Here is a 25,104-nt window from a genome sequence, read left to right as displayed (position 1 = left end):
GGTCAAGGGAGAAACCAGACAAAGAACGATCCAAAAAAGTCCTCAACGGCAGAACAGGTGGAGGATAACAATGTGTATGTTACAACAGCTGTGAAGGCGGATGAAGGCTGCAGCAGATAAAAGACTTCCAATCATCATGGTATCCATGCCATTGGATCAAAGCCTTTTTCTGTCAAGATTGTGTGTTGATCGTCGTGCGCCGATCTCCCCACATAAAACAAATTCAAGCACAGGCATCTTCCAACCAAACAAAACAAAACAAAAGCCCCATGGCGATCGGCGAATGCAGGACTGTGAAATCTGGAAGCCCCTAGTCATGGACCGGCACATGGGCAGTGGATACAGACTCAGCCATCCTGGTTCAAGGACCGACGCAGTTGAGTAGTTCGGCAGCTGTATCCACAACTAAGCAGTCCTATTCAGGATCCACTCTGTTCACCCCATATGGGGAAGGGGCTAGAAAAGCTGCCCTATACATAGTCTGCTTCATCTCTCTCCCTGACTGGATCACTGCATCCAGTGGGGTCACCACTTAGTGGTCGCAAAAGACAAATGAACTTTGGAACGTGGAATATACGGACATTGCTGGACAATACAGATAGTGAACAACCTGAATGCAGGACTGCCATCATCGTGAGGGAGTTGAGACATAGCAGCACTTCAAGAAGGAGAAGGACAACTGAAGGAAGAAAAAGGAGGTTACACCTTCTTCTGGAAAGGACTGCCTGAACAAGAACGACGAATACATGGAGTAGGCTTTGCTATTAAAAATGATCTTGTGAAGCTCTTGTCAGAAGTTCCTACTGGCAATGAATGACTCTCAACTCTCCGATTAAGACTCGCCAAAAACCAGCAGGCAACTATTCTAACTTCTTGTGCACCAACATTAGATGTTGATGAAGACATCAAGGAATTTTTTTATACCCAGCTGGACACCATCTTATCAGAGATACCTAAGGAGGATAAAATTATCCTCCTGGGCGATTTCAATGCAAGAGCTGGGCGTGATTTTGATTTATGGCCAGAAACCATTGGGAAAGAAGGAGTTGGCAATAGCAACCTGAATGGCATTCTACTTCTCACTAAATGTGCAGAGCATAATCTTGTTATTACAAACACACTCTTTTGCCAGAAAGATAAATTTAAAACATCATGGAAGCACCCTTGGTCGAAGCACTGGCATCTCCTGGATTACATAATTGTCCGTGCCAGAGATTGTCATGATGAACTCCTCACCAGGGCCATGACGAGTGCCAATGACTGCTGGACAGATCACCAATTAATTCAATCCACTATGGCCATTAATATTGTTCCTCAACGTAGGCTCCAAGGAAGAAAACCAAGGCGTAAAATGAACATCCACGCCCTTCAAGATCCTATTAAGCGAGCTTGCTTTCAAACAACTCTCAAGAAGCATCTACCTACGGAACTCCCTGAAAATGTTGCGGAACACTGGATTAAACTGAAGACTTCCATCATTGCCGCATGTGAACAAACTATTGGATACCAAACTAAGAAACATCAGGACTGGTTTGATGAGAATGATAGTGAGATTGAACGTATCATTGACAAGAAAAGGAAAACCTTCCAGATATGGCAAAAAGACATTAACTGTGCTGCTAAGAAAAAAATCTATGCCAGTGCACAGGCTGAGGTCCAGAGAAGAACTAGAGAACTTAAGAACACGTGGTGGATAAAGAAAGCTCAAGAAATCCAGCATTTTGCAGATGCTCATGATGCACAGGGCTTTTTTAATGCCACAAAGGTCATCTACGGACCAACAAATTACGGTACAAATCCCCTACGTTCAATAGATGGTACCAAACTTCTAAAGGACAAAGAGTCTATTGCACTGCATTGGAAAGAGCATTACCATGACCTCAATCGTAACTCTATTGTGTCTGATGATGTCTTCTCGCAAATCCCATAACAACAAATTAGAGATAAGCTTGCAGTATCCCCTAATTTGGATGAAGTCAGTAAAGCCATTAATCAAATTAAGAATAACAAAGCTAGTGGACCTGACAGGATTCCTGCTGAAGTCTTTAAAGAAGGTGGGCCTCAGCTTACACAACAACTTCATAAGCTCATCGAAAAAATCTGGATGAGGGAGGAGATCCCGGAAGACTTTAGGGATGCCATAATTATCACTCTTTTCAAGAAGGGTGATAGAACAGATTGTGGGAACTACCGAGGCATCTGTCTTCTAGCTACCGCAGGTAAAATCCTTGCAAGGATCCTCGCAAATCGCCTCCTACCTATCTCAGAAGACATCCTCCCTGAATCCCAAAATGGTTTCCGCCCTTCCAAGGGGACAGTGGACATGATCTTCACTGCACGGCAGCTTCAAGAAAAATGCAGGGAGCAAAACCGACCTCTGTATATGGCGCTTATTGATCTGACTAAGGCCTTTGATACTGTAAATCGAACTGCTCTCTAGACCATCCTTCTGAAAATTGGATGCCCTGATAAATTTGTGAATATTTTGCGACTCCATGACAACATGATGGGAACAATTTTGGATAACAATGGCTCTCAAAGTGATCCATTCAAAGTGGGATCAGGCGTCAAACAGGGATGTGTCATTGCTCCGACCTTATTTGCTACTTTCATCGCCATGATTCTACACCTTGTTGAGGGGAAATTTCCCATTGGCATGGAAATCACATATCGAACAGATGGAAAGCTTTTTAATCTCAGCAGGCTGAAAGCAAAAAGTAAGGTAATTACAACCTCTGTCATAGAACTTCAATATGACGATGATAATGTAGTCTCCACACATTCAGAGGAAGATCTTCAAACTATCCTAAATGTCTTTGCAGAAGCATATGAAAAGCTTGGCCTCTCGCTTAACATAAAAAAAACCAAAGTGCTTCATCAGCAAGTGTGAACCAATCCCTCTGTAGCACCATCAATCCAGCTTAATGGAGTGACGCTGGAGAATGTCGATCACTTTTCTTATCTTGGCAGCCATCTCTCTGTAAAAGCTGACATCAATGCTGAAATTCAGCATCGTCTGAGCTCTGCGAGTGCCGCATTCTCACAAATGAAGCGTAGAGTGTTCGAGGATCGGAATATTCGCAGGGAGACCAAAATGCTTATTTACAAAGCCATTGTACTACCAACCTTACTGTACGCCTGTGAAACATGGGCCATCTATAAACGCCACTCCCAACTTCTTGAAAGATTCCACCAACGCTGCCTCCGGAAAATTCTGCAAATTACTTGGAAAGATAGGCGGACTAATGTTAGCGTATTGGAAGAAGCAAAGACCACCAGTGTTGAAACAATGATCCTTCAACATCAACTTTGCTGGACCGGCCATGTTGTTCTAATGCCTGATCACCATCTTCCAAAGCAGCTACTTTACTCCCAAATTAAGGATGGAAAATGGAATATCGGTGGACAGCAAAAGAGGTTTAAAGATGTTGTCAAAGCTAATCTTAAAAAATGTAACATAAGCATTGAGAACTGGGAAGCCTTGGCCCATGAGCGTCCCAATTGGAGGCCGGCCATTATCAAAGGTGCTATGGACTTTGAAGAAGCACGAGTACAGGGCGAAATGGACAAACGAGCAAAGCGGAAGGCACGTCAAGCAAATCCTCATCGTGACCATCTTCCATCTGGAAACTTGTGTCCTCACTGTGGGAGGCTGTGTGGATCCAGAATTGGCCTCCACAGTCACTTATGGACCCACTGTTAAAGACCTTATCCTGGAAGACAATCTTACTCGGCCACAAGTGATTGCCAATGAATGAATGAATGCAGGCCAGCGACACCTAACTACTTCCTCAAGCTGTAAGCTTCAGTGCATTTCCTGTCCTTGAATACCAGGTGGCAGACTACTACCCACGTGATGGACTGGCATCCAGGGAAAATGAGCTCTGAGCCCAAAATCCCACCAAACTTTGCCTTTGCTAAGAACTCACTAGCACCTGTGTCAGTAACAGCATAACAGTCACCTTTGTTGCAACAGGGGTCAGTAACATGTGGCCCTTCCATTACAGCAGGCTGGGGAACCTGTGGTCCTCCAAATGTTGTTGGACTCTAACTCTAGTTTCCATCAGCTCCAGCCAATATGGCCGATGGTCAGAGATGATGGGAATTGTAGTCGAGGAACACCTGGAGGTCACAGGCTCCTGGTCCCTGCTTTAGAGTTGTGTTCAATGCACTTCATATATGTTGGCCATGCTGGCTGGACTGATGGAGTTATGAGTCCAACAACATCTGGAGGGCCACAAGTTCCTCATCCCTGCTTTAAAGCAAATAATAATAATAATAATAGTAATAGTAATAATATCCATTATTGTTATTGTTGTTGTTATTATTGTTTCCACAGCACTGAATGAATGGCTATGAGAACAATCCCTATACACATAAGAACATACGAAAAGCCCTGTCAGATAAGGCCAGTGGCCCTTCTAGTCCAGCATCCTGTTTTCACGGGCCAACAAGATGCCTACCAGAAACCTGCAAGCAGGATCTGAGCACAACAGCACTCTTCCACCATGTGAATCCCAGCAACTGACAGTGGAGTAAAACATAGCCAGTCAAGGTTCGTAGCTTTATCCCCAGACCTAAAAGGAAGTAAGAAAGTGTTGCAAGCTGGAAGCTTATGGTTTATACCTCTCATTTTATCATTCTCCTTTTGAGCCTCGGGCATCTCTCCTTTTTTATTTTATTTTTTTTACAAATTGAGCCCTGGGGGAACTGTCAAGAGACACCATTCTCCAACGCCCTCCTGCCTGCCCTAGGGAAGTTCTTCTGTCCTGAGTCCAAGATTACCGCCTCGCTCCGTGCCCCCTCCTGTCCGGCCCCTAGCCCTCCCGCCCCATGGGGGCCGGGGGGGCTCTCACACACCGGCAGCTAGCTGGAGTTGGGAAAAGAGCTAGGTGTGGGGAGACAGCCCCAGACTTCCTAAGAGGGCACCCTCCACCCCCGCCCCACCTGCCCCCGACTGGCTCTCTCCGACAACAGCCCAAGCTTGCTATTCGCGGCGGCAGATTCGTTCGCGGCCACCGGCTTTCCAGGCATCTAGTCCTGAACGGGGCAAAGGTGGCGTGCTGATCTTTGATATTCGTGTCCGTCTACGAAGGAAAAAAGGGTGGGAAAGCCGGGGGGATCGGCCGGTCCCGAGCTTGTCCGTGGTGCCGGCGGTGGCGAAAGTGCGGTTGCCAAGGAGCCGCTTTACCCAGCGGGGCCTCCCCGCGCAGAAGCTGCAGCCGCCGTCGCTGCCGCCGCCGCCGCCGGAGCCTCCTCCTCCTTCTCCATTGTCCGGGCCGGGCCGGGCTGGGCCCATGGGCCCTTCCGCTACGAGAGCCGCCGAGCAGCCGCCAAGCCACAGCCGGCCCGGAGCCTGAGCCGAGCTCGGTGAGAGCGAGAGACTGGGAGGGTTGGGGCGGCAGCAGATGGGAGCCGGAGAAAGCCGCCAGCCAAGCAGGCAGGTTTCTCCCACGGAGAGGAAAGGAAACCCCGGGAGGGGGAGGGAAGATCGAGTGTGTGTGTGTGTGGGAGGGAGCTGCGTGTGTGTGTGGATGCAGGGGGAGAAAGGAGCTGGAGGCTGCTTGAGCGGGCAAAGGATTGTCGGGTGGCTGGGCGGTGGACAGACTGGCATTGCCCCCACCACCACCACCTTCTCTTTCTCCGCCAAATCTCACATCTCCTTGCATGCCCGTGCCCTGCACGTGCAAAGGGTGCCTTCGGAGTAAAGAAGGCAACGTGTGTGCGTGAGAGCTTGACAGCCCCCCGCCCTTTAGAGCAGGCCGGGCAATCTGATGCCCTCTGCATGTTGTTGGACTCCAACTCCCATCAGCCTCAGGCAGCTTGGCCAGTGATCAAGGATGATGGAAGTTGTCATCCAGCGGCACCTTTAGGGCTGCAGGTTCCCCGTCCTTGTTTTACACCTCCTGGTACAATGTGAGGCTGAGTAGGATTTGTGTGAACCAGGGGATGTAGTGTGTAGACTGGCACCTCTCTGTCTGCTCCCTGGCCCCATCTGTCCTGTTTGCTGCACAAGCAGAGAGTGCGGTGGAGGTAAAGAAGGCAGTTGTGTGTGGAGGGTGGCTTGACAGCCGCTGCCCCTTTGCTACCTCTTGTAACAGCTACTGGCACAATATTGGGAAGAGAGAAGCAGTGTAGGGTTTGTGTGAATGTAAAGGGATGTAACACACAAGACGGTCATTTCTGTGTCCGCTCTCCAGCCCCACATTTCCTACACAAGCTAGAAGGTGCCATGGAGGTACAGAAGAGTGATGCGGGTAGCCTGATGGCCACCACCCATTGCCCTCCTTTACAGCTTCTGGTGCAACATGGGACACTAGGATTACATGAACAAGGGTGGTGGCATAGGAGATTGGCATCTTGCTCTGTCTCCTTTCCTGCCCACTCTCCTGTAACTTTTCCATGGCGGTGGGTGCCATGGAGATAGAGAAGGCAGTGTGCGATGGGAGTAATTTCACACCCACCCACCCTCTCCCTCTCCTTATAGCTGCTGGCACAATGTGGGGTGAGAGAGGTAGTGTAAAGTTTGTGTGGACCACAGGTGCAATGTGTAGCGTGGCATCTCTCACCTGCTCCCCTAGCCTATCTCTCCTAATTCCTCTTTCTTGCTCGAAGCAGAGGATGCCACAGATGCGAGGAAGACAGTATGAGAGTTCACATAGCCAAAAGGTGCAGTGGACATTGGCATCCTGACATTTTGCCTCCTGATGGCAAACACACACACACCCTTGTGAGTTTCGTTCTTAGCATGATCTGACTCTTGTTGTGGAAGGGACATCAATGCAACATGGGCTGCCTGATATCCCTTAATTTTCTTTCCTAGTTCTCTGTGTGTGTACACACACACACACACACACACACACCACCACCACCCCCTACTGAAATGAAGAGAGCAATGTGGGGTTAGTATGGGCAAGGGGTAGTTGGAGGCTGGCACATGCACACACACACACACCCTTGTGATTTTCACTCTTAGCACAATCTGATTCTTGTGGAAAGGACATCAATGCAACATGGGCTGCATGAGCAAGAAGTGGCAATTGACTGGCATTCCCTTTTTTGCTAGCCCCTCTATTTCCATCCATTGCACACCTGTGGGTACCATTGCGATGAGAGCCATCTGATGCTCATAGTCAGACTTTCCCTTTCTTAGCCATCAGTTGCTCTCTCCAGCTAGTTTACATTAAAAGGCAGGGCAAATAAAAGTCTTCATGTGGTGCTGAAAAGACATCAGGCAAGCTTTCCTGGGAAGAGTGTTCCTCAGCTGGGGTACCATTCACTTCACTTCAGAAGAGGTGGGTCTTGAAGGCTGGATAGGTTAATGGGAGAGAAAGGGTAGTGTTTCCAATACCAGGCCATTTTGAGCTTTAAAGTTGAGAACAGGATTTTGAATTGTGTCTGGAAATGGACTGGGAACCAGTGAAGCTGTTTCAGAACTTCTGAGATAAGTTGCATTCATCTGGTTCCAGTTAGCAATCTAGCTGCTGTAGTGTGTACCAACTTGAGTTTCTGAGTAGTCTTCAAGGGTACCCCAGCATACAGTAGTCCACGTGGGGTGTTGCCAGAACCAGGAAAACTGTGGCCCAGCTTCTGTCTTCCTTACGTGGCTGAGGGGTTATACTATGGTTAATTTGGGTAAGGCTAATACTGCCAAACTCAAACCATTCTCCCTCCCCACCATTGCCTGAGTCTTGCTGCTGCTAAAATGTAGTGGTGGCAGCAGTATGCCAGGCAATCAACAGAAAACATCAGTGGAAAGGATCCCTGTCCAGAGGGCTGGCTTAAAATCTGCCTCAGATGGAGTGGAAGGAGAAGACAGGAACTGATGAAGGAGTGAAACATTCCTTGAATTTCACACGATATCGTGGGTGTGACGGCCACAAAAAACAAGTGAAGTATGACAGGAAGATACTTGGAAACAGAGGCAGCCGCACTTCAGAGGATTGCCATGTGGCTGTGGCTCATTGGTGCATTATGCTGCATGTTTAGAATTGCATGACTTACCGTCACAATTTGCACGCTTATCATGGCAAACACTAGTATATTCCCAGTGTGCTGTATAGGTTGTCTTTGTGAGGCTGAGTTGCAGGGAAGTCAGCAGGCATTCAAGAGCAAATAAGGTGAAGAGATTCAGGAAAAGCTTAGCTCAAGAAGCAGGTTTGAGGAGGAATTTGTAAATGATCCCAATTTGCATCAGACCCAGCCACCATGGCCACCAGGTAGGGGAAGATGGGAGTTGTAGTCCAGCAACATCTGGAGGATCGCAGGTTCAACATGCCTGAGCTAGACAGACAGAAAGCCAGAGGCTGTTCTGGTCCCTGCATAGCAGGATAGCATCTTTAGGTGGAGAATATGCTGTGGGCAGGGGTAAGTAGGGTGGGTAGAATATCATCCCACTTTTTCTTACGTTGTACCCAGATGGCTGCTACCCACATTGCTGGTTGCATGATGTAGCAATAACCCCAAAAGGAGGGGGGGGGATGAGGAGTAATATCTGGTTTTAAAAGACAAAAAAGATGAAGAAGAAAAGTGCCATACAAGATTTTGCGCAACATTCTGTAACGTGGGTTGTAATGGCCATGTTAGCCCTGCTGTTTCCTCCCAGTCTGCCACTGGGAATTGGCCTGGTCCCCATGAGTCTTTTGTACTAAATCAGTCTGGGAATTGAGTAGGTTCTGTTGTAAAAAGCCAGGAGTCAGTGTTCTAACCTCCTTCCCCCACAGCCCAGTATAAGCACTTTGAGTGTGGGGAACAAACTGCTGGCTGTTGTTATATGGGTGGTGTGGTAGCCCTAATATCTGTGTTATTTCATCTTTCCTACAGAGCTGACAGACACTATGGGGGTAGACTTCGATGTGAAGACGTTCTGCCACAACCTGCGGGCAACCAAGCCACCGTACGAGTGTCCTGTGGACACTTGCCGCAAAATCTACAAGAGCTACAGTGGGATTGAGTACCACCTATACCACTACGACCATGACAACCCACCACCTCCGCAGAGCACCCCTTTGCGTAAGCACAAGAAGAAGGGCAGGCATGGCCGGGCTGCCAACAAGCAGTCGCCCAACCCCTCAGAGACTTCGCAGTCACCGGGCCGTGAGGTCATGACCTATGCGCAGGCCCAGCGCATGGTGGAGGTGGACCTGCATGGCCGTGTGCACCGCATCAGCATCTTTGACAACCTGGACGTGGTGTCTGAGGATGACGAGGCGCCTGAGGAGGCTCCGGAGAATAACAGCAACAAAGAGAACACGGAAACCCCGTCTGTGGCCCCCAAAGCTGGCAAGCATAAAAACAAGGAGAAACGTAAGGACTCCAACCACCACCACCACCACAGTGCCTCAGCTGGCAACATGCCCAAGCTTCCAGAGGCTGTGTACCGTGAGCTGGACCAGGACACGCCTGATGCACCACCGCGCCCCTCCTCGTATTACAGGTACCAGCTCTGTGGGTTGTAGAATCGTTGTTGGAAGGCTTTGTGGGGTCATCTTTGGGTTTTGATTGTCTTCCATGTAAAACCACTTAGCAATTTTTACTATATTAAGCAGTATACAATGTTATTAATCATCATCACCTAATCTGATGTTCTCAAATTGGGAGGAGGACTCATTAAGGAGATGCTGCTGAGCACTTCTGTGGCCCTCTGTGCTTCCCTCTCGAAGGACATCTACTGACTGCGCCTAGTTCCAGCTTGGAGTCCGATACGGTCTGTGTCCATTGGGCAAAAGGGAGACTTTTTCTCTTCCTCCAGAAGAGGGAAGTCTTGCTCCTTGGGAAGAGAATTTGTAGCGATGTTTCTATCCAGTGGTCACAGAACTCCCTGGCATCAGGGTGCAGCATGGAAATAAAGCAGTGTTGCTGAGAGGGAAATCCTAACTCCCCACCCCACTCCCCTTGACTTTGAGAGGTACATTATGCTGACGTTTGAAGACTTCATCTGATTGTAACAACGTTTGCTCAGTCTGGTTCACTCAGTAGTGTGATTTCTTAGACAAAGGGATTTTCACAGAGGGACATGGTAAGTTTTTCTTGCCCCACCCCAGCCTCCAGCAAAAAATAAAAGGGCTTGGATGGCAGTGGTTGCACTTCTCCTCAGCCTAGAGAAAGGGGGATGGCAAACAGAGCGCACGCGGTTATTCAACTTACACTGCCAGGAAGAGAACATTTCAACAGCCGGTGTACATATACAAGGTGGAATTAAATGACAAGTACTTGTGGGGTGGGCTCTAAACATGGGGCAAGCTGGTAACTTTTACTATTTGGCCACCAGTTGAGATGCTAATTATTGTGCTCCTGCAATCAGATCTGGTGGTAACTGTTCCCTAATGATGAGGTTGGAGGCTACAGTGACCAGATCTCTGTATGGCTAAGAGCTGCCAAATGATATGTTTTTAAACATACAGCACTCAAAGGCAGGGCAGGGTGCAGAGACACAGCAATGGCTGACACCTCTCTAGGCTTTCCCACCTCTTTCTCCCTTGTTACTTTTCTCTGTCATGTGACCAGTGCTCAGTCCACGTCAGTCACTGAGTCTGGGTTGTACCTTTCCTTCCCCACCCCACCCCAGATACATTGAGAAGTCGGCAGAGGAGTTGGACGAAGAGGTTGAATATGACATGGATGAGGAAGATTACATCTGGCTGGACATTATGAACGAGCGCCGGAAGACAGAAGGCGTGAGTCCCATCCCCCAGGAGATCTTTGAGTACCTGATGGACCGGCTGGAGAAGGAGTCCTACTTTGAGAGCCACAACAAGGGGGATCCAAATGCCTTAGTGGACGAGGACGCCGTCTGCTGCATCTGCAACGATGGGGAGTGTCAGAATAGCAATGTCATCCTCTTCTGTGACATGTGCAACCTGGCCGTGCACCAGGAGTGCTACGGCGTCCCTTATATCCCCGAGGGCCAGTGGCTGTGCCGCCGCTGCCTGCAGTCGCCCTCCAGGGCCGTGGACTGTGCCCTGTGCCCAAACAAAGGGGGCGCTTTCAAACAGACGGACGATGGGCGTTGGGCCCATGTGGTGTGCGCCCTCTGGATCCCGGAGGTCTGCTTTGCCAACACTGTGTTCCTGGAGCCCATAGACAGCATAGAACACATCCCACCAGCCCGCTGGAAGCTGACCTGCTACATCTGCAAGCAGCGAGGCTCGGGGGCCTGTATACAGTGTCACAAAGCAAACTGCTACACAGCCTTCCACGTCACCTGCGCTCAGCAGGCTGGGCTCTACATGAAAATGGAGCCTGTCCGGGAGACCGGAGCCAACGGGACCTCCTTCAGCGTCCGCAAGACGGCTTACTGTGACATCCACACGCCGCCTGGCTCCATGCGACGCCTGCCCGCCCTCTCGCACAGCGAAGGGGAGGAGGAGGACGAGGAGGAGGAGGAAGATGGGAAAGGCTGGAGCTCGGAGAAGGTGAAAAAGGCCAAGGCTAAGTCCCGGATCAAAATGAAGAAGGCGAGAAAGATTCTGGCTGAGAAGAGAGCGGCTGCTCCGGTGGTGTCTGTGCCTTGCATTCCTCCCCACAGGTAGGGCCCGCTCTATCCCCTAGCATCACGTTTTTTATCCCTGATGATAGGGAACTGGGAGAGTGGCACTGTTGCCATCTCTGCAGCAGTGAGGTTGCCACCAGGAATACGCTCAGCTGAGCTGTGCAAGCCAGTCTGTACGGCCCTCATAAAAACTCCTGTGTTTGAATCACCTAGTCCAGAGACCTGCTCTGTGTAAACTGTCTTGGGCTGCAGTCTGTGATGTCGTTCCCTGGCTCTCCCTGTCAGGTTCCCACCTGCTTGTGGCTACTGCCTTTCACTAGGCACCACCAGGGATACCACCAGTCCGGACCGTCCTTTATATGGTTTCTCACTCCGCTCTAGCACAGATCTCACTAGATCCCCCTGCTAGGCAGCACCACCAGTCACATCCTATAACCAATACTCCCAGAGACTTTGCCTGAGTCTCTCTCTAGCTGGTTACTTTTGTGACTGCGTGCTTATGCTGTTCCCAACCCCCTTGTATCTTTATAGATAACGCATACAACTCTGGGTTGCTCTGGATACTTGAATTGTTATTATTCCTCCCTTCACCGCTGCCACCATTAGATACTGTTTCTGTTCAGCCTTGGTAATTACCTTGCCCTCCCTTCTGGTATGTATATCCCCCAGCCAAGGATCAGGCCTTTGGTAAACCAAATAAGTATTTATTAAATATCAGAAATAACAAGATTAGTTTTAGAATGTTTCACAAGCGTATGGTTTCATCTATTCCTGTTTTGTACTTGACTTATTATTAATCAGAACTCCAACTCCCTCTTTCTCCACACTCCCAACATCCACCCAGATTCAACTGTCATTCTTCCATTTATACTCCCAGCCATTCAACCGCTCAGCCAATCATCCAGCATTCTACTGCTCATGTACTCCCCCCTCCTCTTTAACTCCACTTACCATATGTCTTCTATATAAACAGCACTTACCATATTTACACTATAAGCAGGAACATCACACAGTCACATGAGACAAATAGTACTGGGTACTTGTGAACGGGTTCCTTAGGATTAAGTTTTTTATTTATTAAATTTGCACCCCACCTGCCTGTAAGGTGGTGTTTTTTTGCTATGAGTTACGGTAGGTTGAGGCAGGTGGGCCTGTCCAAGGCCACTTAGGAAGCTTCACAGCTGAGCAGGGATTTGAACTGAGCTTTTCCCAAACCCAGTGCTCTGGCCCAAGTATGGTGAACCTGTGGCTGTCCAGACGGTGGGCTGCAAGTTGTATCATCCCTTGACCATTGACTGTGCTGGCTGAGGCTGATCGGAGCTGGAATGCAGCAACATCTGCAGGGCGACAGGTTCTTCATTCCCTTCTCCAGCCACGTCACTCATATGTCTGTGTGAGTGTTAGTTCCATGTTTTTTAGCAGAACGGGAGTTGTGTTCATTGAATTTACATGAGAATACTCTGGATTTCACCTGTGGCAGGAGGCATCGGTCTTTCCATTTATTTATTTATTTGCCAGAGCACAGTAGCATCTTGGGAATAGGTGGGGAGGGACTACTAATGCTGTCATGAACAAACAGTTCAGGAATTAGGGGTAGGTGCCTCCCTTTTAAAGTGAACACAGTGCTCCTGTTCCTTCCTTCCTTTTCACTCTTTTCTCTGTGAGTATAGAACAGTGTCAATAGTGTGAGAAACAGTTACTTTACTTTAAGTAATGGTTTGACCATCAGGTCGAGCAAGACTCTTTTGGGGATTCTCTTTTTTGGCACCCTTTCTGACATTTTTGGAATTTATATGCAAAATTATAAGCCAGCAAAATATGTCAGGCTGAACGTTGCTTCACCACTGAGTGAATTGTGCTGTCCTCCTGGGTGCTGATTCTGTGATCCTGTCAGTTGGGGGCAGGAAGTAAGCCCATGATGAGGTGTTTCCTTTGGTGTGCCACCACATCCTCAAGGGAAAGCTGTCACCTTTTTGCTTTGCTTGTGAGTTACCCAGAGTCAGAGCTTGGAAAAGTTACTTTTTTTTAAACTACAACTCCCAGCAGCCCCAGCCAGCATGGCCACTGGATTGGGCTGATGGGAGTTGTAGTTCAAAAAAAGTAACTTTTCCAAGCTCTGCCCAGAGTTATGTAACTGGTGGCATTTATTAACAGAATGCTGGGCAGATGGACTTGTTTCTTATCTGGCAAGGCAAATTCTTGTATTCTTAAATGTAGCAATATAGTTTAAAATTCTTCATCCCATCACAGCTAATGAAGCCAGCCTTGCGCAAAATTTCTGAAAATTACCCGCACATCTGTACCTTAAGTTCCTTAGAGGATAAGGCTGTCAATCGGCTACAAGTCTTGCTGACTGCATGCTCCCTCCAGGATCAAAGGCAACAGTTGCTGAGGAACAATAGTAGCAGAGAGCTGTTGCCCTCATGTTAGGCTTATAGGCTTCTCAGAAGGGAGCCAATGTGGTGTAGTGGTTAGGGTGTTGGACTAGAACCCACGAGGAAAATGGAAATGGACTGCCTTCAAGTCGATCCCAACTTATGGCAACCCCATGAATAGGATTTTCATGGTAAGCGGTATTCGGAGGGGTTTACCATTGCCTCCCTCTGAGGTTAGTCCTCCCCAGCTGGCTAGGGCCTGCTCAGCTTGCCACAGCTGCACAAGCCAGCCCCTTCCTTGTCCGCAACTTCCAGCTGGGGGGCAACTGGGCTCCTTGGGACTATGCAGCTTGCCCACGGCTGCACACGTGGCAGGGCACTTACCCCTGAGCCACTCACTGTGGGGGTGACCTTTAGCTGGCCCTTGACACCCAGGAGACATGAGTGGGGATTTGAACTCACAGACTCTGGACTCCCAGCCAGGCTCTCCTCCCCACTGTGCTATACCAAGGTTCAAATCCCTACTCACCCATGAAGCTTGGTAGGTGATCTTGGGCCAGTCACGTTCTCTCAGCCTAACCTACCTTACAGGGTTATGATGAGGATAAAATGGGGAGGCAGAGAACCATGCACACCACCTTGAGCTCTTTGGAGGAAAAGTGGGAGATAAATGTAATAAATAAATAAAATAGTAATGCTATTTTCCAGGGCAGGAGCTCCCAGTGACTGCAGCCACTGGCCACCTGACTACGAAGAACTGCTGTTGTCCCAGGCAAAGGGGCAAGTAGCAGTTGTACCTCGGGGTGAAGCTGAGATAAATGACTTGCTGTAATGAATTTGTGGCTTAGGCACGATTTGAGCCCAGGTCAGCTCCAAAGGTTGTCTAGCTCATCTCCATCACTCCTGTGTCATTGTATTTTGGTGCTTTAGTTGGTGGCACAGTGTAGTCAGGAAAGGCTTTCCTCCCTCACCAGGTTCTTGATTTTTCACTGAGGCTGCTTTCAGACTCGGGGCTTATTGCATTAGTTTAATGGATTGAAATGGTAGTCCTTCTGCCCCAATGTCTAAATTTCCTTTCACACTGCAGTACCTGTTGAGTTAAGGAAGGGTAGCTTTTTCAGCTGATATACCGGCATTTTGCGCAAATGTCTTTCACACAGTTGCAATGAAGAATGTCTTGTTTTCATCCCTCACCTGTTATATGCATGTGCACTGTGCTTCTCTATTGTGTGGGAGGTCTGAGATCTTGTCATGTCACCATGCAAAATTTGCACTAAATTTGCACTATATTCTACTAGAATTCCAGAACTAGCTTGTACGTCATGTGAAATATCAAATATAATGTGCAAATTACCAGGTGAGAAATTGTGAGAATAACGGAATAAAGTGCAGTGTGAAATCAGCCCTAACTTCCTTCATCTTAGGCATCAGAGGTTAGAGACAGGATGCTGATTGGGGTAGTTTTATGTTAGCCAAGGAAATTCTGTTGACAAACTTGATGGATGGGCTTTTCTCCCCACTCAGGATCTAACTGTCAGCTGAAGCCTGGCTTGTGCAAACCAATTTTATCCTCATCTTTGACCTAGTTCTTTGATGGGTCTGGATCCCTGCCCCTGTTCTCCTAGTGGTGCACAGACAGGAGATTTTTGAAGCAGGATAAAGTGAAGTCCAACAGAAAATCCATTGCAGAGCTGTCATTCACAAGTACTGTAGCAACAACACACTTTTATTGTTCATAGTGGATGAAGTTCTTCTCTTGTTTAAACCTCATAATGACTCTGCATGGTAGGTAATGCTGAGAGCTAGCAACATGCCCAAGGCAGCTCTGTGACCTTCCTGATTGTGTAGAGAATTTGGAGCCAGGTTTTCCCATACCCAAACCCCACTGTCTTTAACTGCTGCAACACACTAATGCTGCTTGGCTACCCTTCTTCTTAGGCCTGCGGTTCAGGCAGAACCACCCTCCCTCGCTGGGCCTCAAGCATCCTGCGGCATGGCCCAGTTGACGCCTCCCATCTTCCCCTGCAGGCTCAGTAAGATCACCAACCGCTTGACCCTCCAGAGGAAGAGCCAGTTCATGCAGAGATTGCACAGCTACTGGACCCTGAAGAGGCAGTCCCGCAATGGGGTCCCTTTGCTGCGCCGGCTCCAAACGCACCTGCAGTCACATAGGAACTGTGAGCCAGGGAGGCCGGCTCCTCCTCCCCCTGTGTCCAAGACTGAGCAGGTGTGGCTTCTTGAAGTTTTGGGGCAAGGGTGGATGCGGGCTTTGATCATCTACAAGGGAGGGACGAGTGGAGCGGAATCGTCAGGTGCTTGTGGCTGAGAGCACGGTCTCTAGACTGGCCCTCCACCTGTAATTGTTGGGTGGGGCTAAAGGAGCACGGGGTTGTCTGGGAGAAGCAAGGTCCCTGACCAGGTACTCCCCAGTTCACACGAAGGCTGTCAGAGCGAGGCGGGCTGGGTTCGTGTGTCCATGGATTTCTTATGTCCATGGCGCAAACCAGTATGAGCTTAACCCCAAAGGACCTGCTTTGCATGTAAAAAGTCCTACGTTCCATCTTGGCATCTCTTCCTAAAGGACCTTGTGGTGTAGGAATCCCTCTCCTGAAACCGTGGAGAGTTGCTGCCAGTCAGGGTAGTTAGTCCGGGGTAGGGAGCTCTGACTCTGTGTAAGGCAGCTCCTTGCCTCTTCCTTCTTCCAGGAGAGAGGGAGAAGGCCCTTGTTCTCCTCTTGTGAGCCCTCCACAGCACTCTCTGCTCTCAGTGTGCCCCACTCTGCTCTGGTGTTTACTACCCCCTCCCTGCCCTTGGCTCCTGGCAGCAACACTGGCAGGAGCTTGTTGCTGCTCTGCGTCCAAGCAGTGGCAGCCTGGCAAGGGGCAGGGATGCCCCTTCCTCTCATAGACTCTGATGTTCCTGCAGCGAGATAACACAGAGGATAAGAACTGGGCCCTGAAAGAGCAGCTGAAATCCTGGCAGCGCCTCCGCCATGACCTGGAACGAGCGCGCTTGCTGGTGGAGTTAATTCGCAAGCGGGAGAAGCTCAAGAGAGAGACGGTAACTGCGCCGGGAAAGGGAGATGTTGTGTGTGTGTGTGGGGGGGAGAGGCTTCCTCTCCTGAGGAAAGTTAGGGGAGGGGGGAAAGATGCTCCGGAGTATCTAGGTGAGTGTGGAGCTCTCGGAGTGGAGTGGCAAGAGGGAAGTGTTGGGCCTTGGCAGGGTAGCTGAGTGACATGAGAACGAAAGACTTTCCTGGGGGAGTTGGGGGAGGGGTAGACACCTTCCTGGGGGAGTCGGCAAGGAAGAGGGTTGCCTAAGAGGTCTTTGGGGAGACGCCAAGCTCCTCTTGGGGGGAATAGTTTGCTCCAGTGCAAATTCCGCCCCACTCTTGGTAGTTATCAGTCCCCACAGATTGTCCTCGTCCCCAGAGCCTGGTCCCAGGCCATGTCCCAACATGATGCATGAGCAAAACCAGTGCTCGGATTGTGCATGATGTCTCTCTGCATTCCCCAGGGTGGTGGCTTTCAGCAGCGTATTAGGGGTTCCACAATAACAAGGTCAGTAACGGCAGGCAAGCCGCTCAAAAGGCAGCTTCTTTCCCACACACCAGAACTGATATCCTGTCACAGGGCAGTTTCAGGGGAGTGTTGGCACCTTCAAGGCATGCACTCTGTGGGGCAGCAAGGCCAACAGGCCCATTGGCACCCCACACAAACGGAGAGTTCACCCTGCAACATTCTGCTGGGATCTGCTGCTAACATGCAGGGTTTCAGGTCAGGCAGGTTGATGTAGAAAATGTTCCCTAATGATAGGAAACTCCAGTCACCTAAGGGATGAGGACAGGTGGGGCTGCGAAGGTCCGGAACCCATGCTTCTCACTGACACAGATCTTGAGAGAAGGAAACTTTCCAATAGGCACAGACCGCCAGAGTGATAGGAGCTGGGAGTGAGACAGCAAAGGAAACTGCTAAAACAGGCAACCGGCTCTTTGTATCTTTTGACCCCATGCCCCCTCAGAAGCTTTGTCACTGATGTTCTTTGACCTCTGCCCTTTTCTTCGGTCCAAGATGGGGAGCCTGTGGCCCTCCAGATGTTTTAGGACTCCAATTCCCATCAGCCCCCATCCAGCACAGCCAGTGGGCTGGCATGTGATGTGGGGAAGTGTTGTAGCCCGACGGCATCTGGAGGGCCACAAGATCCCCATCCCTGCCCTGGGTGTTTGTGCTTCCTAACTCCATGCTACTTCAGAGGTTCCTGCTCAGATATAGCTGAAAGTAATGGAACCCGAGCGCTCAGTGGCCCCTCCCCTCTCTGTGTTTCAGATTAAAATCCAGCAAGTGGCGCTAGAGATGCAGCTGACCCCATTCCTCATCCTCCTGCGCCGGACACTTGAGCAGCTCCAGGAGAAGGACACGGGCAACATCTTCAGCCAGCCGGTCCCGCTGTCTGAGGTAACAGAACTCTACGAAGTAAGAACCCCTCCACCCCCAATTTATACTTTGCTCTGTTCCCATCCAGCCCTGGCGCTGGTCTGTCCTGTCCCCCTGACCCTGGCCTTTCACATGCCCACAGGGTTGGGCCTTGTGATGACACCTGTTTTGACACCTGTTTCCCAGCTGGCTCTTCAAGAGGCCCATCAGGGCTCCGCTAGCTGGACAAGTTGCTTGAATGTACGCTATGTGGGCTTGCTGCTTTGTACAGAATAATATCTGGATTTTTACCACGGAAAAGAAGATTGGGGACAGCCTTTCAATTTCAGCTAGGGTTAGAGTCATAGAATAGTAGAGTTAAAGGGGGCCTATAAGGCCAATCTCCTCCTCAGTGCAGAAGTCCAAATTAAAGCATACCCGACAGGTGGCCTCTTGAATGCCTCTAGTGTTGGAGAGCCTAGGTAACTGCTTCCATTGTCATACTGCTGTAACGGTTAGGAGGTTTTTCCTGATACTCAGCTGAAATCTGGCTTCCTGTAACTTGAGCCTAGATTCTCTCAACCAGCAGAGGCTTATCTCCTCTTTCATCAGTCCTACTCGCTCCTTGCTTGGCTCCAGTAGAGATCATCCTGGACTTTCTCACATATATGGATAGTTACTAAATTCACTACTAAGCCCAGTCCATAATGCAGTCTCCTCCCAGACCCTAACCACCTGCTGCCATATCATCTTTATCAGCCTCAAGCTCTAGGCCAAGCAGCATAAGTAGGAGGCTTACTTGAGGCCTGTTGCCCAAGAGCCATCAAAATGTGATGCTCCCCCACAGCAGTTTCTCCAAGATGACTTGGCTTCTGCTATATTTCTTAATGTGAATTGGTCATCCCATAGCACTCTTTAACTACCTGGTCATATTCACAGTTGATATGGCCAACAGGAATGTTTTTTCCACTGCTCATTTACTTTTAGCTGGCACCAGTTTTCTCCTCACAGTATGCAAGATTCCTAATTACAACACACAGATTTGGTAATAGCCAATGGCTGTGTTTGGATGTAACAGTAAACCATGGCTTACTGCTATATGAATAAGCTTTCACCTTGTGCATTCCCTCTTGCCCCCATGCTTCCTGGAGGATGACTTTGACAATGTTTACTTTCAACTTTTTTTTAAAGTCAGCTTGCCATTTTTGTCTGAACTGAGGATTGTGGTTTAGGCTATCTATAAACAAGCCAGTTTTATAACTCATGGTTTGAAGCTGACTTGTTTTGAAACTGTTCTTAGTGATAAACCATAGTCCTGAATTGAGATGAAACAATCAGTAAAAGAAACTGAAGTTAGATGCTGACTCCTTCCAGCCACGTGGAAGGGAATGCATGAGCCCAAGTCTCACTGTTGCTTGTTTAAATAGAACTAGGCCATGCTTCAGTGTTACTCCCAGCTATGGCCAATTCCTCACACGCTTCCTCTGAGAGCAAAGTTCTCTAAGATCAATGTGTTTTTTGCGTTAAGATACTAAGAAGATTAGAGTACCCTTCCTGCTTGTTTTTAATTTCAATAAATACAGAAAAAACATGAAAAGTTAGGAAGATGTACAACTCAGACTTCAAGTAATATTTTGTCTTCATCAGATCAGATAAAGGAGACAATTTAGTCCAGAATTAGATTATACTTTGTTGGGCAATTGGAAAGGAGAAAAAATACACAAAATTAACACCAGTCATCAAAGCAAACTGTCTATTCTGCAACTTATATTGATTTAAAAGAATTCAATATACATTACCCCTCTGTTGACGAAAAATTGTTTGAATAGATTACTGCAGGCAGGAACAAATGCATTTGGCAGCTTTACTAAAAAAAAGTCTGGCTATCAGGAAGACCTTTTATTTTATGTTTGAGGATACTATTTTTTTCCCACTGAGCCAGGTTCTTAGCAATACAAACTCAATAGCAGATAAAACTTGCTCTGTTCTATACAGCATACAGCATAATTATAAAACTGTTTTTTCGTCACACAGGCTACTTGTGATTCAGCTCCTTCGTATGGAAGGATGTAAGAACTGTCTTTGCCTGGGAGGAGGAAGAGGTTTGTCCCCAGTCCTTAGTTTTGGGCAGGTCATGAGAAGAGGGGTTTGGGAGAGCCTTCAGTGACGGAAAGAGTTATGTGTTGAAACTGAGGCCTATTGAGAAAGGAGTAGGTGGGTAGCCAGATAGGGTGAAGAAAATTGCAGGTGGATATTGGCAGATCCTTTAGAGGACTTGCAGCAATGCAGAAGAACAGAGGTTTGGATCAAGGATTTTAGACATATCTATGAGTAGCTTGCCTAGGTGTCACATCCCTTGCTTTCACTTCCCCTCCAAACAGTCCTCCTTTTGAAACATTCATTGATGGGGTTTTTTTTGGGGGGGGGGGGACATTGTTCACAGACCAGAGGACTGCAGTGGTGCCTTGAAATGTGCTTTGTTGGGCGCTCGCCTGCATTGTGTGCCCGCACTGAATGGCAGTACCCCTTCTAAGTGGGGAAATTGCTCCAGATTGGGCAAGAGCTTTCAGGACTGCTTTAACTTTTTCTTTTCTTGGAGCAGGAATTCCCCGGGTGGTGGACTCCCAGTCTCTTAGCCACACTGCTCTCTGTCCACTGCAGGTCCCTGATTACCTGGACCATATCAAGAAGCCAATGGACTTCTACACCATGAAACAGAAGCTAGAGGGCTATCGCTACCTGAATCTTGATGAGTTTGAAGAGGACTTCAACTTGATTGTCAGCAACTGCTTGAAGTACAATGCCAAAGACACCATCTTTTACCGGGCAGCTGTCCGGTTGCGGGAGCAAGGGGGTGCTGTGCTGCGGCAGGCACGCCGGCAAGCTGAGAAGATGGGCATTGACTTTGAGACAGGCATGCACTTCCCCATTGCAGGGAACGACACACCTCTGCGAAGCACTGAGAATGGTTAGTATTGACATCCTCATACCCAGGGATTGCTGGTGCTCCCAGGGAGGGGCGCAGGGCCAGAGTTGACAGATTTTGGGTTGTCATGGGAGAATATTGCTTAGAGCTGATGTTCATCCCCTAGACTGGATCCCCGGAGAAGGGGCAGCTGAAGAAAGAGGTGCCTGAAAAGGAAGCTCCTGCTTGAAAGTCAGCCCTAGTGAGAGTGCAGCCCTTGCCGAAATGTTTTCATTGTAAAGCACTAAGGGATTTTGTGGTAGTCGTGAAGCCTTCGGCAGTGGTGGCCCTTTGCCCTCATGGCCCGCACAGGAGGGACCAGGCAGAAGGGTCTCTGGCTGTCATTATCTGAGCTATTCTGGTCTTAGGAAGAGGGTAGGCCGGCAGAAAGGCTGTGGGAGGAAGGGGTAGTAAAAGGAGGGCAGGGCAAGAGAGCCTAAGGAAGGAAGAGGGGAGCGGTCTGGAGATCTGAAGGGGAGCGGAGTAGGTCCTAGGGGAGAATCTGAAAGAGGAAGGACAACTTGGAAAGGAAGTTAGCCAAGCATAGACATGACCAAGCCTAGAAGGTGCAGAGGCAAAGAAAGATGGAGCTCACATATTCATTTGAGCCAAAATGTCTTCTTGCTGCAACCCAACTGTAAACATTTTTTTTATAAGCGTCCTCCAAAAAAAATTGGTATATTTTCCTACTGGTTGAGAAGTTGCCAGAAACAGCTTATAAAACTTCACTGCTAGAATTCTTGGAAACTTGATCTTTCTTCCCATGCAGGAAAAGTCCCAAGACAAGTTGCCAAGTGACATCTGGCACAGTTCCTTCTTCCTTCCATGGCACATAAGCCTTAAACAGGCATATCTGGGCCAACACACAGGCAGAGTGTTCATTTCCCTTCAGGAAGGAAAAACCTGTGATGTGCTTGTCTTCCCACAAACCATCCTCCCAGTGGTCTCCCCCCCCCCCTTACCTTGGGCCTTTTGGATCGCTTGCCTGCTGTATTGGCTTTTAGCCAAATGGCACAGACTGAGTAAAAGGACCCAATGTCATCTCTAATCCTTTTAGCACTGAGCCCTTTGTGTTACAGGCCATAGACAAGGAACTGCCCTTCTCTTCACTTTGGGATTGGAAGAGGAGGATACAAAGACAATGACATTTGCAGTAGTTTAAGAGCTGTTGTTACTGGTCTGGTCCTTAGGCCTTTAACACTCCAGTATGAAAGGTCTCTTCTGTCTGCCCTCAAAACAAAGTATGCAGATGTGCTTATTTTGCATAAACATCTGCATTGCTATTTTGAAAAAATACTCTGTTTGATTTCTTCATTTTTCCTAGAGTTAGGGATGAACAGATCAATATACTTCCAGTCCAAGTCAGTTTCAGCCTTCCCTCTCCAGATATTGTTGGACTACCACTCCCATCATCCCTGACTATTCACTATGCATGCTGGGACTGATAAGAGTTGGATCCCAAAATATCTGGAAGACACCAGGCTAGGAAAGGCTGTTTTGCATGTGTTCAGTAATAAATTAATTCTGTCCTGTTTCTGCATTGATCTGACATTTTAAAAAATTCATATGAGCATTTTTGTTCAGTTCATATTCAGACATGTTTTTAATGCATTTTTCTCACAAATACATTATTCTAAACATATCTTATCTCAAAGTACACATTTCTAAACATTATTATCCTAAAATACACATTTTATACGATCTTGGTGCATTTTTTGAGTCAAGAACTGCATTGCAAATTGCAGAGAAGTGCAAAATCTGAAGGATAACTCTGTTGCGATCTACATGTTAGCCCAGGAGGTGTGGATTGGATCATTCCTCAAGCATCCCTAGCTAGAATTCAGGGCTTTTTGTTTTGTTTCTTTTAGTAAGGACTCTATGGAGTAATATGTCAAAAGAAAAAAGTATAGAGAAGTAGAAATGGACAGGGAAATGGAGCATGACTGAAGATCAGTCTTACAGCTAAGAATATTTTTTTTTCAACAGGGATGTCCAACTCCTAAATTCCTTAAGGGACATTTATTCTCCAGTCATTTGGGGCCTGGAAGAGTATTTTAACACACAAACTGCCCCCCATCCCCACATATCAAGAGCAATCAGACCCCAGAATAAAGCTGTTGTTGACTAGCAATTAAGGCATCACATTTCTAGTGCCCTAAGAAGAGATCAGACCAAGGGACTATAGAGTAGCTTCCTGTTTCCAGGAGTGGCTTAGCCAATGCCTCCAGGAAGCTTAGGTGTTGTTGTTATATGCCTTCAAGTCGATTACGACTCATGGCGACCCTATGAATCGTTACAAAAAAATATGTGTACATTTATATATGATATACAAAGTCCCAAAGAGAGATGATAAAAATAAAAAAATATGATGCATCTGTTTCTTACAACTCGTAAACCTTTTTTTTCTTTTTCACTTCAGTGAAACTGGCTGAGACTTTCACCACACCTTGATTAAAATGCAGACAGCCAGGAACCAGATAAGAATTGGGGGTGGGCAGCTGCAGTCCTTGGTGGCCATCTTTGTAACTAGACCGTTAATAGTTTGACTTGCCTTGCTCGTGCCAAAGTGCCTCAAAAGTGGATCGTCTAACAAGCTACTGTCTCTCTTCATAGTGGAGGTTAGGAGGAGGAACGGAATAGATTTTAAGATTTATCATCACAAATCTGAAAGCTAGCAAACCTTTAACAAAAGGAAGCATGGACAAAAGAAAGCTACTTAAATTCCCAGGAATTTGAAATACACCTGAAACTCCATACATAAGTAATTGTAGAAGACAGCCACACCTTTCCTTGGTATTTCCCCTGCTGTGCTGGTTTCCTGGACCGTTTCTGTCCTATCCCATTTTCTTCCTATTGCCCTTTAAAGGCTGAGATGTTAAGTAACTATGCCAGACATGGGGAACCTGTGGCCCTCCAGATGTCATTGGACCACAACTCCCATCATCCCTGACCATTGGCCATGCTAGCTGGGGCTGATGGGAGCTGGAGTCCGATATACATCTGGAGGGCCACAGATTCCCCATCCCTGAACTAAGCTAAGACCACTTTACTCTAAATTGAGCCTCATTTACCTTTCCTCCTGGTCTCATGCCTTCGTCTGCCAGTGAAAATGTCCTTCTTAACAAGCTTTGCTTCCTTGACCCAGATGAAGAGCGGCTGCTGCTATCTGAGAACCAGAAGCATCTGCCCTTGGAAGAACAGCTGAACCTCCTGCTGGAGCGCCTGGCCGAGGTGAGCGCCGGGAAGCAGAGCGTAGGCCGCTGTCGGCGGGCCAAGATGATCAAGAAGGAGATCACGGCCTTGCGGCGCAAACTGGCACACCAGCGGGAGACAGGGAGGGATGGGCACGGTCCCCTGGCCCGCATCATCCTGCCAACCCATAACCCGTGTGAGAAGGACACACAAACCGACAGTGCCGCTGAGGAGAGCAGCAGCCAGGAAACCAGCAAAGGTTGGTGATTAGGCTTTACCGAATGGAGTTGCCGGTCCCTGGCCAGGGATTGCTCGTACCACAAGCAGGTTCTTCTAGGAGTAGAATAGTCAGCCTAGAGGAGTTGTGGAGCTCCTCCTCCTTTAGAAGAGCTCCAGGAAAGACTGCACAGGCATCTGTCAGTGATACACAGGCATGGGGCACTCGTCACGCCGGCCAGCTAATGATCCATTGGATCTCTTCAGTGATCCTATGCAAAAGGAGAGGGCAGGCGCCCCTGGGCTGAGACTTCCCTTTCCTTGTCATCATTCCTAATAGACTGTATTAGTATTCACCCAATATTTCTCGGACTGCCAGTATCCATTAGCACTATCCTACGTTCTTGAACTCCTGCTCATGTCAGGCACCCTTGGGCTAAGGTTCAAGGTGTA

General features: G+C 48.3%; 1 protein-coding gene across 3 annotated transcripts in view; it reads left to right on the top strand.

Annotated features, from left to right (window-relative positions):
- The first annotated feature begins 5,204 nt into the window (after nt 1–5,204).
- The window catches only part of BRPF1 (bromodomain and PHD finger containing 1), a 32,553-nt gene continuing 12,653 nt past the window's right edge, over nt 5,205–25,104 (top strand). For 2 of the 3 annotated variants that reach the window (XM_061618901.1, XM_061618898.1), the window contains exons 1-8: nt 5,205–5,370; nt 8,824–9,436; nt 10,568–11,527; nt 15,895–16,093; nt 16,792–16,926; nt 18,192–18,320; nt 20,940–21,246; nt 24,389–24,694. In XM_061618901.1, the coding sequence (XP_061474885.1) occupies nt 8,838–9,436; nt 10,568–11,527; nt 15,895–16,093; nt 16,792–16,926; nt 18,192–18,320; nt 20,940–21,246; nt 24,389–24,694 (2,635 nt within the window). In that variant the 5' untranslated portion in view covers nt 5,205–5,370; nt 8,824–8,837. Of the gene's footprint in view, nt 5,371–8,823; nt 9,437–10,567; nt 11,528–15,894; nt 16,094–16,791; nt 16,927–18,191; nt 18,339–20,939; nt 21,247–24,388; nt 24,695–25,104 lie in introns of all 3 variants that reach the window. The other variant, XM_061618899.1, reaches the window with a different exon arrangement.

Source organism: Rhineura floridana, chromosome 3, assembly GCF_030035675.1.
Source record: "Rhineura floridana isolate rRhiFlo1 chromosome 3, rRhiFlo1.hap2, whole genome shotgun sequence".
Classification (NCBI taxonomy): Eukaryota; Metazoa; Chordata; class Lepidosauria; order Squamata; family Rhineuridae; genus Rhineura; species Rhineura floridana.
The sequence above is the reverse complement of the archived record's forward strand: the minus strand, read 5'-3'. Positions and strand labels throughout refer to the sequence as shown.